This window comes from Lycium barbarum, chromosome 11 (assembly GCF_019175385.1).
Source record: "Lycium barbarum isolate Lr01 chromosome 11, ASM1917538v2, whole genome shotgun sequence".
NCBI classification, from domain to species: Eukaryota; Viridiplantae; Streptophyta; class Magnoliopsida; order Solanales; family Solanaceae; genus Lycium; species Lycium barbarum.
In genome coordinates this window covers 63,933,049-63,952,038 of record NC_083347.1, presented here as the reverse complement: position 1 = coordinate 63,952,038, position 18,990 = coordinate 63,933,049, and the positions used below count along the sequence as shown (strand labels likewise).

Sequence of the window (18,990 nt, the reverse complement as noted above, 5' to 3'; positions counted from 1 at the left end):
ATGAATTACTCTAGTTTGAATTTAAGAGTGTCATTAAGGCTTAACCACGACATGAATCCTTCTAAATGTAGATTATTCAAGCTTCGGCGGTGAACGCTAGATAGTTGAGGAGACAAAGAGGTATGTAAGGCTAACCATTCTTTCAGTAAGGCATGGTTCCTTGGCTATGTATACATCCTTTCATGAGTTCCATAATGTCCTCCAAATGGTTTTATCTCTAAAGTTACTAAAGCTCATGATCCTCGATACTTTCATCATTCCATTGCATCCCTTGTATGATTGTTGATCCTCCAAGGATAGACGTAACGAAAATGATGATGGTAATGATGTTGATGATACTTATGGTCGCTTATGTATACGTGTCTAAGTATGTATGACTATTATGTAACACCGAACTTATATGGCCAGATATGATATCTATTGCGCGCACACCACTGCAGTGGGGTATGGATACCACTGAGCCTTGGTGATAACAACGAGGTTAGGGAGATCCCAAATTTATAATTAAAATATAAGAAGTGCGGAAGCAAATATAGAAAAGAATCTAAAAACTAGAAAATAAAAGATATGGGAAATTCGAAGGAACAATCCACAAATTTTCAAGAACGTTAGTTCTAATGTCTTGACAAGATCCAAGTAACAACGTATAGATTTATAGGAAGAAATCTAACGCCTTTACTTGAGACAACAAATCAAAAACAGTAGATTAGGATCCTGACCGCTTTGTGAGTAACTTAGGACAACAATTAGTATTTAGAACTAACCGCCTTCGAAAGAATACCAAAAAGAAATCAAAGATATCAAGGAAGAAATTATCTTACTACCTTGAACTAGGAACTAGTTAGGTTGAAAGATAAATCCTAAAGTAATGCCACAAAGGTTCAAAAGAACTCTCAATATAATATATTCTTCAAAATCTGATTTACAATGGATGACAATCACCCCTATATATAGTTGTAAAGGAAGGAACTAGTCCAAATAGAAATAAATGGGAATTATCTTCCCTAGAAACATAGAAGACTTCCCACACTAGGACCAATGTAGTCAACAGAGATTAAAACAACCTAGAAGACTACCACACTTGGACCAATGCAAGTCAACATAGATTAAAACAACAATTAATTATTTATTCTAGAAACTAATTTGGGCCAATTTGGGCTGCTGGAAACTTCTTCTTTTGGGGCTGATTTGGGCCTCATTTCATCTCACTTTGGACTTTAATTTGGGCCTCCAAATAAGTGTAAGACTTGAGGAAAAAATTTGAATTGGGCTGGAGCTCTTCTTCCATCACAAGACACTTTTGAATTGTTGATTGCAGCCCATTAAGCTTGTCTTGCAATTTCCTCGTTTGAGATCTTGTCATGGGTCTTCTTGGAACTTCCATATCTTCATCCACGTCCTTCAATAATTCTGAGCTACCATGGATGCTATCATTCTCCCCCTCTTAAAGAAGATTCGTCTCGAATCTTGGTGGTGACCTTATTTTCTATTTAATGCATTTGCGCCTTCATGGTTGCTATCATTCTTCCTCTCTTAAAGATTATTCTCGTCCTTGAATCTTGATATTTTCCTGCAACCAACATGATAATCACAATAAGTAGAAAAACACAACAACCACTTGGTATGAGTAACACAAGGTAGTGACCATGCAACCATTTAATCCACTTATTATTTTTATGCACAAACACTCCTTTTAAAAGTCCAAGTATAACATCAGCTAACAGGAAAATGTAATCACCAACACAAGCACTAAAAACACAATTCATAAGCTCTTTAAATTGCAGAGGGTCATTAGCTAGACCAAAAGCGTATGAATACAAGGAAAACATACCATATTTGCTCTTGCTAAATAATTTAACCTCACCATTAGATATACCATAATCAAGATATGGACCAAAAGTAATTTCCTCAAGAAGTGGCTTGGAATAAACCTGCAAAAAAGGATCGACGAAACAAGATAAAGATATTGTGAAATTAGCAATGTGTGAGCACTTATCCTTTTCCACACTTGAGTGACTATATCCTGCATTTAGCTCAACTTCCTTAATATCTAAGACACCAAAAGCTTCATGTGTCTCATTATCTTCATTGGGAATTTCACCATCTTTTCTTCCTTCATTGGTATCCCAAAGTGGACAAAAATAAACTGCAAACTCATCTTTATTATCATCCCACAATGGGTTATCACACAATTTAAAACCTTGACTAATGAGATTAGTCATATCCCCTTCCATTGCTACAACTAAAAGATTACTAGCATAGTGCACATTAGACATGAATGAGTTCTCATCAACAACTGCATCACTAGAGTCAAATAAAGAATGACCTAAACAAGGAGAATAACTCTCATCCATAGGTGATGAAACAACAGATTCAAAAATTGAATTATCACAACTCTTACCTACAATTCCTTCACATTCAATGGCTTTTAAAGCACATAAAGTATTAGGTTTAGCCATTTTACCACAAGTTGCTTCCTTAAAGGATCCTCTACCTTGGTCTACATGTGATGTAGCACTTGAAAATTTTGCAGAATCTTCTTGGCAACATAAGGTCTTTATCTCTTTTCTTTGCTGTTCTAAAGACCGCATGGGCGCTTGTTCCGAAACCTGCAATGTAGATTCAAAAACACTAGAAAGACAAAGAGTAAGGAGGTTAGAAGATAAACAAGAACCATTCTCACTTAAGCTCTCTTTTGATTCTCTCAATTCTTGTAACAAAACACTTTTTGTTCTAACATCTCTGCCTTCACTCTCATTCTTTTCACTCTTGCTTTTGTTTTTATCTCCATTCTTTTCTTGTGACAACTCACTCGCTTTTCTCAACTGAAACTTTCCTTTTTCCTCTCTTGAGTTACCATTTTGCACTCCCTTACTCCACCCAATTTTGTATCTCTCTTCCTTATAATTTTCTTTTTCACTCAGTTCTTTTATTCTCTCATCTTCTCTTTTTTTTGGAGGTTTAGGAACTTCTGTTAGTGTAAGAGAAGTTACACATGATGAAGAGTCACTCTTTTGTTCACAACTTGACTCCTCCTCTTGGAAGATTACATACTTAACCATCTTATTGGAACGAATAGGACTTTTGGAGTTAGCTTCATCTTGGGACAGTGTTATAGAATGAATGCGCCTCAATTCCTCCTTTAAATCACTCCACGTCAAAAGTAGCCGATTAAATTTCACCCAATGAGGATTACGATAATCATCGACTATCTTCCGTAATTTCAAGGACAATGCCCTTGTGGCAAACTCCAATTTTTCCATCTCCCAAAAATTGTTACAAGCAAATATATGCTCCATATAGTATTCCCATTGTAGGTAAGTTTCTTTACTAGCACACATGCACAATCTTGGTAGTACCACATGATTACTGCCGCACTTGGCCAATCCTTCATAATCATAGATTCTTGCAATTGTGAAAGACATAGTTATTTTAAAGAAAATGTATCACTCAGTTTTTTTTTTTTTTTGGCTTTTTTCCTCAATTATTCTCACCCACTCTTGCCTTTTTCCCCTCAAATAACCTTTGGGAAAACACTTTGTGGATTTATAATTAAACCCCACTAGAATCAAGCCCTTAGTAGTAAAATAAAGAATTTTAGGGCACTAAAAAAAATGAAGAACCAATCCTAGAAAGAATTAGAATTTAGTTGAAACAAGACTTGAACAAAAAGGACTTTTTTTTTTTTTTTAACAAGCTAAAAGGAGTAAGAAAAAAATTGATTGCTTCTTAGCTTTAAAGATCTAGGATCTCCTCTTCTTGTTTTCTATCTTAATCTTTAGAAAACAAATAAATGGAAGAAATTTCTTGAAGAGCAAACACTAAACTTTTTTTTTCTTTTTTTTTTTCGTCACTGTTCACTGCTACAGTACTTTTTTAATTTTTTTTTTTTTTTTGCTCTTTTTTTTTTTTCAAGAAATCCCCAAGATTATCAAGAACGGAATCTTGATAGAACCGCTCTGATACCACTTGATAACAACGAGGTTAGGGAGATCCCAAATTTATAATTAAAATATAAGAAGTGCGGAAGCAAATATAGAAAAGAATCTAAAAACTAGAAAATAAAAGATATGGGAAATTCGAAGGAACAATCCACAAATTTTCAAGAACGTTAGTTCTAATGTCTTGACAAGATCCAAGTAACAACGTATAGATTTATAGGAAGAAATCTAACGCCTTTACTTGAGACAACAAATCAAAAACAGTAGATTAGGATCCTGACCGCTTTGTGAGTAACTTAGGACAACAATTAGTATTTAGAACTAACCGCCTTCGAAAGAATACCAAAAAGAAATCAAAGATATCAAGGAAGAAATTATCTTACTACCTTGAACTAGGAACTAGTTAGGTTGAAAGATAAATCCTAAAGTAATGCCACAAAGGTTCAAAAGAACTCTCAATATAATATATTCTTCAAAATCTGATTTACAATGGATGACAATCACCCCTATATATAGTTGTAAAGGAAGGAACTAGTCCAAATAGAAATAAATGGGAATTATCTTCCCTAGAAACATAGAAGACTTCCCACACTAGGACCAATGTAGTCAACAGAGATTAAAACAACCTAGAAGACTACCACACTTGGACCAATGCAAGTCAACATAGATTAAAACAACAATTAATTATTTATTCTAGAAACTAATTTGGGCCAATTTGGGCTGCTGGAAACTTCTTCTTTTGGGGCTGATTTGGGCCTCATTTCATCTCACTTTGGACTTTAATTTGGGCCTCCAAATAAGTGTAAGACTTGAGGAAAAAATTTGAATTGGGCTGGAGCTCTTCTTCCATCACAAGACACTTTTGAATTGTTGATTGCAGCCCATTAAGCTTGTCTTGCAATTTCCTCGTTTGAGATCTTGTCATGGGTCTTCTTGGAACTTCCATATCTTCATCCACGTCCTTCAATAATTCTGAGCTACCATGGATGCTATCATTCTCCCCCTCTTAAAGAAGATTCGTCTCGAATCTTGGTGGTGACCTTATTTTCTATTTAATGCATTTGCGCCTTCATGGTTGCTATCATTCTTCCTCTCTTAAAGATTATTCTCGTCCTTGAATCTTGATATTTTCCTGCAACCAACATGATAATCACAATAAGTAGAAAAACACAACAACCACTTGGTATGAGTAACACAAGGTAGTGACCATGCAACCATTTAATCCACTTATTATTTTTATGCACAAACACTCCTTTTAAAAGTCCAAGTATAACATCAGCTAACAGGAAAATGTAATCACCAACACAAGCACTAAAAACACAATTCATAAGCTCTTTAAATTGCAGAGGGTCATTAGCTAGACCAAAAGCGTATGAATACAAGGAAAACATACCATATTTGCTCTTGCTAAATAATTTAACCTCACCATTAGATATACCATAATCAAGATATGGACCAAAAGTAATTTCCTCAAGAAGTGGCTTGGAATAAACCTGCAAAAAAGGATCGACGAAACAAGATAAAGATATTGTGAAATTAGCAATGTGTGAGCACTTATCCTTTTCCACACTTGAGTGACTATATCCTGCATTTAGCTCAACTTCCTTAATATCTAAGACACCAAAAGCTTCATGTGTCTCATTATCTTCATTGGGAATTTCACCATCTTTTCTTCCTTCATTGGTATCCCAAAGTGGACAAAAATAAACTGCAAACTCATCTTTATTATCATCCCACAATGGGTTATCACACAATTTAAAACCTTGACTAATGAGATTAGTCATATCCCCTTCCATTGCTACAACTAAAAGATTACTAGCATAGTGCACATTAGACATGAATGAGTTCTCATCAACAACTGCATCACTAGAGTCAAATAAAGAATGACCTAAACAAGGAGAATAACTCTCATCCATAGGTGATGAAACAACAGATTCAAAAATTGAATTATCACAACTCTTACCTACAATTCCTTCACATTCAATGGCTTTTAAAGCACATAAAGTATTAGGTTTAGCCATTTTACCACAAGTTGCTTCCTTAAAGGATCCTCTACCTTGGTCTACATGTGATGTAGCACTTGAAAATTTTGCAGAATCTTCTTGGCAACATAAGGTCTTTATCTCTTTTCTTTGCTGTTCTAAAGACCGCATGGGCGCTTGTTCCGAAACCTGCAATGTAGATTCAAAAACACTAGAAAGACAAAGAGTAAGGAGGTTAGAAGATAAACAAGAACCATTCTCACTTAAGCTCTCTTTTGATTCTCTCAATTCTTGTAACAAAACACTTTTTGTTCTAACATCTCTGCCTTCACTCTCATTCTTTTCACTCTTGCTTTTGTTTTTATCTCCATTCTTTTCTTGTGACAACTCACTCGCTTTTCTCAACTGAAACTTTCCTTTTTCCTCTCTTGAGTTACCATTTTGCACTCCCTTACTCCACCCAATTTTGTATCTCTCTTCCTTATAATTTTCTTTTTCACTCAGTTCTTTTATTCTCTCATCTTCTCTTTTTTTTGGAGGTTTAGGAACTTCTGTTAGTGTAAGAGAAGTTACACATGATGAAGAGTCACTCTTTTGTTCACAACTTGACTCCTCCTCTTGGAAGATTACATACTTAACCATCTTATTGGAACGAATAGGACTTTTGGAGTTAGCTTCATCTTGGGACAGTGTTATAGAATGAATGCGCCTCAATTCCTCCTTTAAATCACTCCACGTCAAAAGTAGCCGATTAAATTTCACCCAATGAGGATTACGATAATCATCGACTATCTTCCGTAATTTCAAGGACAATGCCCTTGTGGCAAACTCCAATTTTTCCATCTCCCAAAAATTGTTACAAGCAAATATATGCTCCATATAGTATTCCCATTGTAGGTAAGTTTCTTTACTAGCACACATGCACAATCTTGGTAGTACCACATGATTACTGCCGCACTTGGCCAATCCTTCATAATCATAGATTCTTGCAATTGTGAAAGACATAGTTATTTTAAAGAAAATGTATCACTCAGTTTTTTTTTTTTTTTGGCTTTTTTCCTCAATTATTCTCACCCACTCTTGCCTTTTTCCCCTCAAATAACCTTTGGGAAAACACTTTGTGGATTTATAATTAAACCCCACTAGAATCAAGCCCTTAGTAGTAAAATAAAGAATTTTAGGGCACTAAAAAAAATGAAGAACCAATCCTAGAAAGAATTAGAATTTAGTTGAAACAAGACTTGAACAAAAAGGACTTTTTTTTTTTTTTTAACAAGCTAAAAGGAGTAAGAAAAAAATTGATTGCTTCTTAGCTTTAAAGATCTAGGATCTCCTCTTCTTGTTTTCTATCTTAATCTTTAGAAAACAAATAAATGGAAGAAATTTCTTGAAGAGCAAACACTAAACTTTTTTTTTCTTTTTTTTTTTCGTCACTGTTCACTGCTACAGTACTTTTTTAATTTTTTTTTTTTTTTTGCTCTTTTTTTTTTTTCAAGAAATCCCCAAGATTATCAAGAACGGAATCTTGATAGAACCGCTCTGATACCACTTGATAACAACGAGGTTAGGGAGATCCCAAATTTATAATTAAAATATAAGAAGTGCGGAAGCAAATATAGAAAAGAATCTAAAAACTAGAAAATAAAAGATATGGGAAATTCGAAGGAACAATCCACAAATTTTCAAGAACGTTAGTTCTAATGTCTTGACAAGATCCAAGTAACAACGTATAGATTTATAGGAAGAAATCTAACGCCTTTACTTGAGACAACAAATCAAAAACAGTAGATTAGGATCCTGACCGCTTTGTGAGTAACTTAGGACAACAATTAGTATTTAGAACTAACCGCCTTCGAAAGAATACCAAAAAGAAATCAAAGATATCAAGGAAGAAATTATCTTACTACCTTGAACTAGGAACTAGTTAGGTTGAAAGATAAATCCTAAAGTAATGCCACAAAGGTTCAAAAGAACTCTCAATATAATATATTCTTCAAAATCTGATTTACAATGGATGACAATCACCCCTATATATAGTTGTAAAGGAAGGAACTAGTCCAAATAGAAATAAATGGGAATTATCTTCCCTAGAAACATAGAAGACTTCCCACACTAGGACCAATGTAGTCAACAGAGATTAAAACAACCTAGAAGACTACCACACTTGGACCAATGCAAGTCAACATAGATTAAAACAACAATTAATTATTTATTCTAGAAACTAATTTGGGCCAATTTGGGCTGCTGGAAACTTCTTCTTTTGGGGCTGATTTGGGCCTCATTTCATCTCACTTTGGACTTTAATTTGGGCCTCCAAATAAGTGTAAGACTTGAGGAAAAAATTTGAATTGGGCTGGAGCTCTTCTTCCATCACAAGACACTTTTGAATTGTTGATTGCAGCCCATTAAGCTTGTCTTGCAATTTCCTCGTTTGAGATCTTGTCATGGGTCTTCTTGGAACTTCCATATCTTCATCCACGTCCTTCAATAATTCTGAGCTACCATGGATGCAAAGCACTTGATAACAACGAGGTTAGGGAGATCCCAAATTTATAATTAAAATATAAGAAGTGCGGAAGCAAATATAGAAAAGAATCTAAAAACTAGAAAATAAAAGATATGGGAAATTCGAAGGAACAATCCACAAATTTTCAAGAACGTTAGTTCTAATGTCTTGACAAGATCCAAGTAACAACGTATAGATTTATAGGAAGAAATCTAACGCCTTTACTTGAGACAACAAATCAAAAACAGTAGATTAGGATCCTGACCGCTTTGTGAGTAACTTAGGACAACAATTAGTATTTAGAACTAACCGCCTTCGAAAGAATACCAAAAAGAAATCAAAGATATCAAGGAAGAAATTATCTTACTACCTTGAACTAGGAACTAGTTAGGTTGAAAGATAAATCCTAAAGTAATGCCACAAAGGTTCAAAAGAACTCTCAATATAATATATTCTTCAAAATCTGATTTACAATGGATGACAATCACCCCTATATATAGTTGTAAAGGAAGGAACTAGTCCAAATAGAAATAAATGGGAATTATCTTCCCTAGAAACATAGAAGACTTCCCACACTAGGACCAATGTAGTCAACAGAGATTAAAACAACCTAGAAGACTACCACACTTGGACCAATGCAAGTCAACATAGATTAAAACAACAATTAATTATTTATTCTAGAAACTAATTTGGGCCAATTTGGGCTGCTGGAAACTTCTTCTTTTGGGGCTGATTTGGGCCTCATTTCATCTCACTTTGGACTTTAATTTGGGCCTCCAAATAAGTGTAAGACTTGAGGAAAAAATTTGAATTGGGCTGGAGCTCTTCTTCCATCACAAGACACTTTTGAATTGTTGATTGCAGCCCATTAAGCTTGTCTTGCAATTTCCTCGTTTGAGATCTTGTCATGGGTCTTCTTGGAACTTCCATATCTTCATCCACGTCCTTCAATAATTCTGAGCTACCATGGATGCTATCACTTGGTAGGGTCAGGTATGTATAATCACTGAGCATCATCATAGCCGGGTATGTAAAACCACCGAACCTCCTTGGTCGGGTATGCTATGGATACGAATATGAATACGAACACGAATGTATATGTATGTATGTACATGAGCACGCTTCAGAAATGAAAGGTCCCTACCTATGAAAGACATGTAAGTAAGTAATGATAATGATGGCTTTACTATCTCCCGAATTCTCCCATCTTAAGCTGTTTCTTATGTTGTCTCTTATGCTCCTATTATGATGTTGATTATGCTTTACATACTCAGTACATTATTCGTACTGACGTCCTTTTGTTTGTGGACGCTGCGTCATGCCCGCAGGTGGCCAGGGAGACAGGCTTGATCAATAGCTTTCTTATTCAGGGACTACTTAGAGGAGCTCCATTTCATCCAGAGCTACAGTTTTTGGTATTATTGTTTTGTGTACATACATGGGCACGGCGGGGTCCTGTCCCGCCTATATGATATTACCTACTCTTCTTAAAGGCTCGTAGACAGTTGTATATGGTTAGATGTCTTGAACCCTTGTCAGATTGCATTTTGTATATCATTTTGATAGCCTCGTTAGCTTATGTACATTGATGGGGGTATAGTTGTTAATTATGTTATGAATGTACCGTTGCCACTAATATTTGCTTGAATGACGGATAGAAATTATGATTTAGCTATGTGGCCCATCTAGAGATAAATATGGATGTTCGATAAGAGGTGCCCGGGTGGGTTAACACTGGGTGCCCGTCATGGCCCTCCTATCGGGTCGTGACATTCCTTGGCATTTCCATATGATATATGGATCGGACCGTACGTCCCTCGGGATTTACACATGATATATGGACCGAGCTGCACGTTCCACAGTACTAGCAGTTATATTATGACCTATACATGTCATACGCCCTCAGAGGCACTTTCAGTTACACAGAGTCATGCAGTTATTTCCAGATGCTAGCCGCAGAGACTTTCAGATACTGAGATCAGCCTTCATGTTTCGGATGTCTCTCATGACTTTTATGTACTTTCTATTCTTATGCCTTACATACTCGATACATTATCCGTACTGACTCCCCTATTGCTCGGGGGGCTGCGTTCATGCCCACAGGTTCAGTCGGATAGACAGGTGGACCACCTCAGTAGGGCTTCTATTCAGCGGCAGTCAGTGCGCTCCACTTGATCCGAAGCTGCAGTCTATTTTGGTATGCTATTTGGTTATGTGCATATATGGGCATGGCAGGGCCCTGTCCCGTCCCTTTTATATCTTTGCACTCTTTAGAGGTGTGTAGATAGTTGTGTACAGTTAGATATGATATAGCCTTGTCCGCTCCTATTCTTTTGTGTACAGCATATGTAGCAGCCTAGTCGGCTTGCACTGTTTTTCTCAGCATATCTATATATATACAGATGGTACAAATTTTATGATGTCATTCTTACAGGAGTCAGTATAGTTTAGATTGGCGTCACGTATGGGCCCTTGCTATTCAGTACTATCCAGGTACGAGTATAGAGCTGTTTGGTCACAAGTGATCAGGCATTCGTCATGACTCATCGATTTGGATTGTGACAATGGTGAGACTTCGATTAGCGAAGCTTATGTTTAGATGATATTGTCGGAGAATGCATGTAAATCTTCAGGTATGAAGTTGGGTTGGATATTGTCTTAGGTTGGGCCTTGTTGTATGATTTGGGGGATAGCCACTCCGTTGTATTGTTAACCTATCTTGATCTATTTACTTCTTGGCTCGTTGCCACGTTGAGACATTGGGTATTTGTGACTACTAATATATCATGAATATGATATTACGACACTTTACTTGATTGATATTGAGATACGATTGTGCTTCCATTATGGCTTATTATATAGCCTTATTATTGTATTACTTGTGTCCCCGATGTGGTATTGTTTGGGACTGAATTGGTTGTTGATATTACATTGCATCGTATTCATACTCATTTCCATAATACAATGATATTGCATGGTTGGTACTGATGAGGATAAGTTAGAGAGTGCAAACTCTGAGGTATTTACCGGAGAGCGTAAAAAAAAGATGAGAGTCCGTGATCCGAGGTCATTTACTGGAGCGAAAAGAGTGTACATTGCCTGAGGTTTCCTGCCGAGAACGAATGATTGTACGATGCTCGAGCTCTTGCCGGGATCGAGAGAATGCTCATGATCCGATGTCATTTTCCAGAGCAAGTAGTACATGAACTTCGTGGGTCCCCTATTGTTATGTCCCGTATTTTCGCGCATTTGGAACAATTAGAAATAATCTTGACTTGTATGAAATAAAGTCATCATTGGTTACATTTAACACAAGAGTTGTGCATGAAAGAATATTTTTGTGGAAGTGTAGAATAAGGCTAAGGGAAAAATTGGAATTTCGGAAATTAGTTTCGGGAATTACAAATAGGGCCATAATTAATTGGGCTAGAAAGAGCAAAAAAAAAAAAAGAAAATTAAGGCCCAATTGGAGGGGGTGGCCGGCCCCCTTTATGGGTCAAGGCCCATGAGTGGGTTTTTAATTGAAAGGCTTAAAAAAAGAGATGACTAAGTCATCTTCAACTTGTAGAGAAAAAAAAAATCAAGAAGCTAAAGACCACCCCATTTTCGGCTACAAGAAAGAAAAGAAAGAAAATTTTCTTGCCATCAACCTTTGATCCAAAAGTTATTGTTTTGTGATATTTTCACTAATTCTAGTACCCTTTACAACTTGGTGTAGCTAATTTGGAAGGTAGGGAGCTTGTTTCCTCAAATTAACAAGTGGGTTTAGTGAAAAAGGTTGGAAGAACAAAGGTAAGATCTTGCTCCTTTTACTTTGGAATATATATATATGTGTGTGTTGTAGCATGTAGGAATAAGTAGAAATTATGAAAAATATGAAAGTTTGCAAAGTGGGTATATATGGGTGCATTTGGCCGTGTGGTATGGAGATAAGAATGGCAATGAATTAATTTTGTTTAATATGTTAGTTGTGTTGTGATGATCTCTTGTGATGTAAATGAAGTTAGAATGATATAAGTTTGTATTGAATTGGAATGTAGAAACTTATGTCGTTTTAGTATGATTTTCCGACATTAAGGAAATGAAGTTGTTTGGTTGTGAATTATGATGATCTTTGATGAAATTGGAAGTTGGAAACTTGTTATGAAATTGTATGCCAAAGATTTGATGTTTACCATAAATTATGACTTTGGCGGAAAGTTGTATATTATGTATATCAAGTGTATAACTTAAGGAAAATGATATGAAATGTCTCAAAATCTATATTGTGATGATCTTGAGTGATAATGGATGTGAAATCATTGATATTAGTGAAGGTTTGGATTAGAATGAAGGTTATGCCAACTTGTGAGAAAAATGACTAGTTGAAGGATATTTGTGTTTTTGATGTTCTTTGTTGATGTTAATGTTGTCGTTTGGGTTGTTGTTGATTTCTAGTCGAGTTGAATTCTCGGGGTGCTATATGTATAGGGGAAGTGCTGCCGAAATTTCGGTAGACAAATATGCTTCAAGTTGGAATAATGGTATTCATAACTCACGATTGGTAAACTTGACCAATTGCAGTTTTTCGACGAAACGGGAAGTGAGTTTGGAAAGGCTTAAGGAGCGTGAAAGGTATGTAAAGCTACCCCGATCCTTCTTTTGGCATGTCTAAGTGTTTTATGATCGGATTCGGGCCTCAAAAGACCTTCTTGGCCATCGGAATCCGCAAGAGAAAATCTCAGTTTTTCCTTCAGTAGAATTGAACCATTTTGATATGCTTTTCCTGAAATTATGCAAACTTTCTCTAAACTCCTTGGAAAGCTATAGAATGTCCGTAGAACCTTTATAGGTGACCCCATAAGCTTAAAGGGCGTAATTTGAGCCCACCGCCTTGCTTGTTCCGAGGTGGGCCCGCTATTCCCGGTTTTGCCCTTAATGTACTAAAGTCCCCTTTTTGAACGATTTTTGAAAGAAATGTTTCGACTACCCTTTTAATTACCTAACTAATATGGTTTTAAATATTCCATTAAGTCTGATAAATTGTTTTGATACTCGAAACTCATTTACTATGATTCCTTCCGACTTCATCGGATCGGTTTGTCTTTGATATGCCTCATCGAGTCTGTGGAAACATTTATGATATTTTACTTGCATTAGTTTCTCACGACTCTATTCGTGGATGCCCCAATGTTTCCCACACTGAGCCCGGGCCAGGATATGTTGTCAAGCGTAATCCCCCTGCATTGTTCGCCGTGCCTCGATGTGAGGGGGCAGGTATATGCGTACATGGGTTTGTGGAGTATGCTGTGCCATGTACGTTGGTTGTGATATGATTTACTATGGCCATCTGATATGACATATTATGTTACGGGGTTATGCCCATATTCTGATTCTTCTGTGTTGTGGCACCAGCGTCGGGAGGGTGGCCACGTTCTGTCTGCCGAGTCCCTTGGCAGGGGCCGGATTTGATATGACATATGTTCTGTACACACTCTGCATGTTTTGGAAATATGTATCTGATACTTTGGATTTTCCGTTTACTTTCTGTATGTTCTGCACCAGTTATGATTTTGTTTCTGCAACTCAGGCTTTACATATTCAGTACATATTTCGTACTGACCCCCTTTCTTCGGGGGCTGCGTTTTCATGCCGCGCAGGTACCGACGACAGGTTTGCTGATCCGTCTGCTTAGGATCTCATTCTGCTATTCTTGGAGCGCTCTTTTATTCAGAGCCATCTTTTGGTATAGTCTGTCACTTCTATATATGTATATTCTCGTTCATGGGTACGGCGGGGCCCTGTCCCGTCATAGGATTCTGTCGGTTTGTTAGAGGTCTGTGGACATGTTGTGGGTTGGGATCTTTCTGTACAGTTGGGTGCTTATGTTGTGTTTGGGCGATCCCATTCGCCGCGGCAGCCGGTCCGCATATATTTAAATGTTGCGTTGTTGGCCCTGTGTGGCCTTTGTTGGTATTTTCTGCATGCAGGATATATGGGATAGTCCGTAAAACAAAGGAAACTCTGCCGAAATTTTTCTAAAAATTAGCTAAATTTGAAATAAAGCCTTGTCGGCTTCTGCCATATACTAGAATGCGTTTGAGTGCCCAGATCGGGCACTAGTCATGGCCTACGGGGTTGGGTCGTGACACCTATGGGTGGTGCTGCCGAGATGTGATATTCCATTGTCGGAGTACATGTGCACGGTGCATATGTATTGCATTCATCATACATACATTATTGCATTGCATTGTAACCTTGGAATCCTATGATATGTTGTGATATGATTGTGATATACTGGCTCAGAATGATTATACTTAGACATGGCACCGTTGGGCTTAGATGCTATAACATAGGTGGTGACTTGTTGTGATATATGATTGTGATGTACTGGTTCAGATTGATTATACTAAGACTTGTCACAGATGGGATTAGGTGCTATAACATAGGTGATGATTTGTACCGTGGATATGGATTCGTGTTGACTTGTACTTTGTTGGTTTACGTGTGTCACGCCCCAAAACCCACCCTAGACGTGACCGGCATCCGACGTCATAAACAACATCGGAAGAACCCTAAAGATGCAATAACAATACTTGAACCCGCCAGGTTCAATATTCGCCGCCAACAGTTTATAAAATAAATGTAAACAAATAATGAATGTACGAATTAAATCAGCAAAAGTCTTTATTAATCAAATACTTAGTCAAACATAATAACGTACCCAAGAGTTAATCAATGACTCAACAACTACCAACAAGAATGTATACTATGGAGCTTCTAAGATAAAGGAATAATAGTTTGACTCATCGGGACTCATCCCGGAAATCTAATATAATGAATAAACAAATAAATAGGGTGACCCACGAATGAATGTGTGGGATCACCAAATTAGCAGTAACAGCAAGTCCTTCTTAAATGCCCAGAGTATTAAGTTTCACTTCCATGGAAGACATCCAAACAAGACCCTTACTTCATTAAGGGTATAATTGTAATAATGTAGTGTCTTCTATTAGTTAGTTAGTATAAATACATTGTCTTTCATTTCATTAGGGGGCTTTTGACATTTGGATGAATTATGAAAATAGATGAGTGATTTTGAGAGTTGTCTCTAGAGAGAGAAACTTGTAGAGAGGCCATGGATGGCTCTTGTTGAATCTTTGATTGTGAGAGGATTGGTTGCTTGGGAATTCAATTCCCTTGAGGTCATCCTAAGAGGTTGGTGCTTGTTTATGTTAATTAATTGAGGTCTTTAGGTTTGATACACCTTTAGGTTGCTTTTAATTCCATTTTCTTGTGTCAATCTATCTATCCTTTACTTTCCTTGTTAATTTGTTGCTTACGCGTATTCGTTATTGTATCAATTGGTATCAAAGCTTAGTTTAGATTTGTTCCACCAAATCTAATCTTGGGTTTTGATTCAACAAAAAAAAAACGAATTTTCTTGTTGATTTTGTTGAATCTAGTATTAGATTAGAGTTTCTTAGTGTTTCTAGAGTCTAAATCTTCAATTTCGAATCCATTTGACGTTAGGGTTTGTGTCCCACCATTGTTGAGCTTCAAAACTTCAAGAACTTGAATGTGGGTCTTGTTGAAGAAGGTGAACTTGAAGGTTGAACCCTATTGGGCTTTGTTCTCTACATTAAAGAGAACTTAAATCCGAAATTTTAGTCAATTTGGAGTTGATTTGAGGTTAGTTGAATTTTGAATTGTTCTTGTGTTCTTGAAGACCTTCAAATCTTCATGAAGAAGAAGACTCTCCAAAGGGCCATTTGATCCAAAAGTTGTCAAATAAAGTTGTGAAAAGGTGTTTGTGGTCCAACAAAAACAAAAAAAAGTCAGAAATACTTAGTCTAAGTTTCTGATTTTTGCAAAAAAAAAAAAAAAGAGAGAATCGAATTGGCCAATATGCGACACTACATGCGAGTCGCATGTTGAGTCGCATCTTGTGACAGAAAGTTGAAATTTGGCTGCCTCATATGCGAGACGCATATCACCATCGCATGTAGAACATGCGAGTCACACCTGGTGTCGCATCTTGTGACAGAAAGTTGAAATTTGGCTGCCTCATATGCGAGACGCATATAACCATCGCATGTAGAACATGCGAGTTGCACATGGTTTCGCATCCTGTGACAGAGAGTGGACACCTTGGTTGCATCATCTGCGAAACGCAAATCGCCTTCGTATGTTGCACATGCGAGTCGCATGTGATGCACAGGCGTAGCATGTTGCGCATTTCAGGTTTTTCAACTTTAATTCTCTTTGATTCCATTTCTCAAAACAAAAATTTCTTGATCCTTAGTTGATGGTATTGTGTCCCTAATCCTTTGGTAGGGAACAAAAAAAAAAAAAAAAAAAAAAGAGTATAGAAATTTAAAATTTTCCGTTATTTCAAATTGATACCTTGGATCACTTGGGGCTTCCCGGTCGTGTTTTCAAGTTATCACCTACCCGGGCCCGAAATTTTAGTTATTTTCCCGATTTTTGCATTCCATTTTCTTGTGTCTCTCAACTAGTAGCCATTTAGTAGTTGTTCCTACTTGTGTTAGCTAGTTCTTGTGTCCGCATTTCTTTCGTGCCAATTATTTTGTGCTTTTCTTCGTTTTTGCTTCGTTGTTAATTTCTTGGCTCAAGTGCGTTTGTTTTAATTGAGTCGTCCTCGTTCTTCTTGAGTCTACAAGAATCCATTCCGATCTCGAGTAGTAATTGTGCACCTTGCAACCAACCGAATCCAAACGAGAATCAACATAGGCCAATCCATTTGAGTGCTAAAGGGCAAGAGTGCGTGAGTTCATTTGAGTGGTGCTAGCCGAGCACAAACGAGTGTAAACACGAGTGTGGTGAGCTTTCTTTACTACTAACGTGTTTGCTAAGTGTTCTTTGCAGGTACTTCTCCATGGAGAGGCGATTCTTGGAGACCAAGGTAAACCTTTGTGGGAGAGAGGGAACCCTTGTGCTTGATAACGATTGTTACACCAATTTCATCACCCCTCGTGCGGTTGAAGAGTTAAGGCTACCTTGTGTGAATAGGCAAAGCCCTTATTATGACGAGGGAGGGTATTGGGTTGATAAGAGAGTGATGGTTTTCATTTCACTTGGTGAGTAACAAGAGGAGGTTTGGTGTGATGTGCTTCCAATGGATACTTGTCACGTATGTTTAGGTGGGCCCTTGGTTTCAAAGGCATGAGATTCCATATGAGCAAGAGTGGCATAAGTATGTCGTGGATGAAAGGAGGAAACCTCTATTTCCATATGTGCAAGAGCCCAATATGAGATGGCCTATCTTGATTATGGAAGCTAGTGGAGAAGAGTATGTGAAATGGGAGTTCATGATGGAAGAAATCTTTGCTAGTTACCCTTATTCCCAAGAAAGGAAAATGAAATTGGCTATTGGGACTTTTGAGAAGAAGCTTGCACACTATTGGGCGTCCAAGAGGGGAGATCCAATCACTACTTGGGATGCAATGAAAGAGAGCTTGAGAGGCCATTATCCCGAACCACATGAAAAGGGTTATAGGAGCAAAACCACTTCCCAAGAGAAAAGGTCAAAAGGGAAGAAGCAAAGTCCCTCTTGTGAGATGCCACAAATTCAACATATTCCCTCTCCTATAGAAACCCCAAGTGAGATTTGGGCGGCATTGAAAAGGAAGTGGGTTGAAAGGAGGAACGGCGGACAAGACCATTAATTCACGTGGTCAAATGAGCGTCCCTTTGGTGTCTCAAGGCAAGGAAGATCCCTTACATGAGAATCAAGGTAAAATAATTTCTCCCAATACTCTTACTTTGTTGAGTGATCTTAATGCCAATTTGAGTATGAAAGTTAGTTTACCTTGCATTGAGCCTAGTGAATCCTTGCCATATCTTGATAATGTCATTGTTGAAAGTGTCCCTACACTAGTTGATCCTATTGATGACCGAATTGATCTTTCTTGCGAGGTCGATTTGTGTCCACCTAGTGTTGACACTTGTGATTTGAATGATAGTGCATTATCAATTGCTAAGCGTGCTCATACACTAGTTGATCCTTTTGATGACCAAGTTGACTCTTCTTGTAAGATCAATTTGTGTCCACCTAGTGTTGACACGTGTGACTTGAATGGTAGTACACTGTCATGTGGTAATCATGTTAGAAAATCTTGTGAGCTTGACATACTACCAACTAGTGTTGAAATTTGTGTTGATCAACTTGCTTGTAATGATAATTCACTACTTGAGGATTCTTGTGATGTGCTTAACGTGCCTCTAGTTAGTGATAATGTTGATATAGTTGGTCAATTGAAAGGATGTGACATCTCACCCTTGTTTGTTTCATGTCAAAATGAGTCTCTTGATCGTACTTTAGTGTCACGTGATAAAACTCCAATTTGTAGTGGTGATGTGTGTCATGTAGATAGTCATGTGAGCGAAAATGCATTGAAAGATGACATTGGTTCTTTTGAGAGTGAAATGACATTCTTTGACTCCTCATTGTTCATGGATTACTCTCTTGTAAAGGATAATGTTTTATTTGAGGATGGCATGACTATTGAGAGTGATGAACCTAGTGGGGTGTTTGGTAATGTTTAACGTTTAGTTTCCT

The 18,990-nt window shown here is 37.3% G+C and overlaps 2 protein-coding genes across 2 annotated transcripts; both read right to left on the bottom strand.

The window, feature by feature from the left end:
* Window positions 1-880: 880 nt before the first annotated feature.
* Window positions 881-4,001, bottom strand: LOC132617726 (uncharacterized). Its single transcript, XM_060332801.1, has 2 exons — window positions 1,865-4,001; window positions 881-1,570 (listed from the first exon to the last, which is right to left on the bottom strand). Exons 1-2 carry the CDS (start codon window positions 3,423-3,425, stop codon window positions 1,491-1,493), a joined length of 1,641 nt encoding a protein of 546 aa, XP_060188784.1. The 5' UTR covers window positions 3,426-4,001; the 3' UTR covers window positions 881-1,490.
* A 382-nt stretch (window positions 4,002-4,383) lies between these two features.
* Window positions 4,384-7,509, bottom strand: LOC132617720 (uncharacterized). Its single transcript, XM_060332794.1, has 2 exons — window positions 5,368-7,509; window positions 4,384-5,073 (listed from the first exon to the last, which is right to left on the bottom strand). The coding sequence occupies exons 1-2, from the start codon at window positions 6,926-6,928 to the stop codon at window positions 4,994-4,996; spliced, it is 1,641 nt and encodes a 546-aa protein (XP_060188777.1). The 5' UTR covers window positions 6,929-7,509; the 3' UTR covers window positions 4,384-4,993.
* Window positions 7,510-18,990: the final 11,481 nt, after the last annotated feature.

Bases quoted from the DNA above. Each gene is read 5' to 3' on its own strand.
- LOC132617726 (XM_060332801.1), bottom strand. From the start codon at position 3,425: ATGTCTTTCACAATTGCAAGAATCTATGATTATGAAGGATTGGCCAAG. The intron at 1,571-1,864 runs GTGAGGTTAAAT...TGTTGGTTGCAG, and splicing joins TGATTATGGTATATCTAATG to GAAAATATCAAGATTCAAGG.
- LOC132617720 (XM_060332794.1), bottom strand. From the start codon at position 6,928: ATGTCTTTCACAATTGCAAGAATCTATGATTATGAAGGATTGGCCAAG. The intron at 5,074-5,367 runs GTGAGGTTAAAT...TGTTGGTTGCAG, and splicing joins TGATTATGGTATATCTAATG to GAAAATATCAAGATTCAAGG.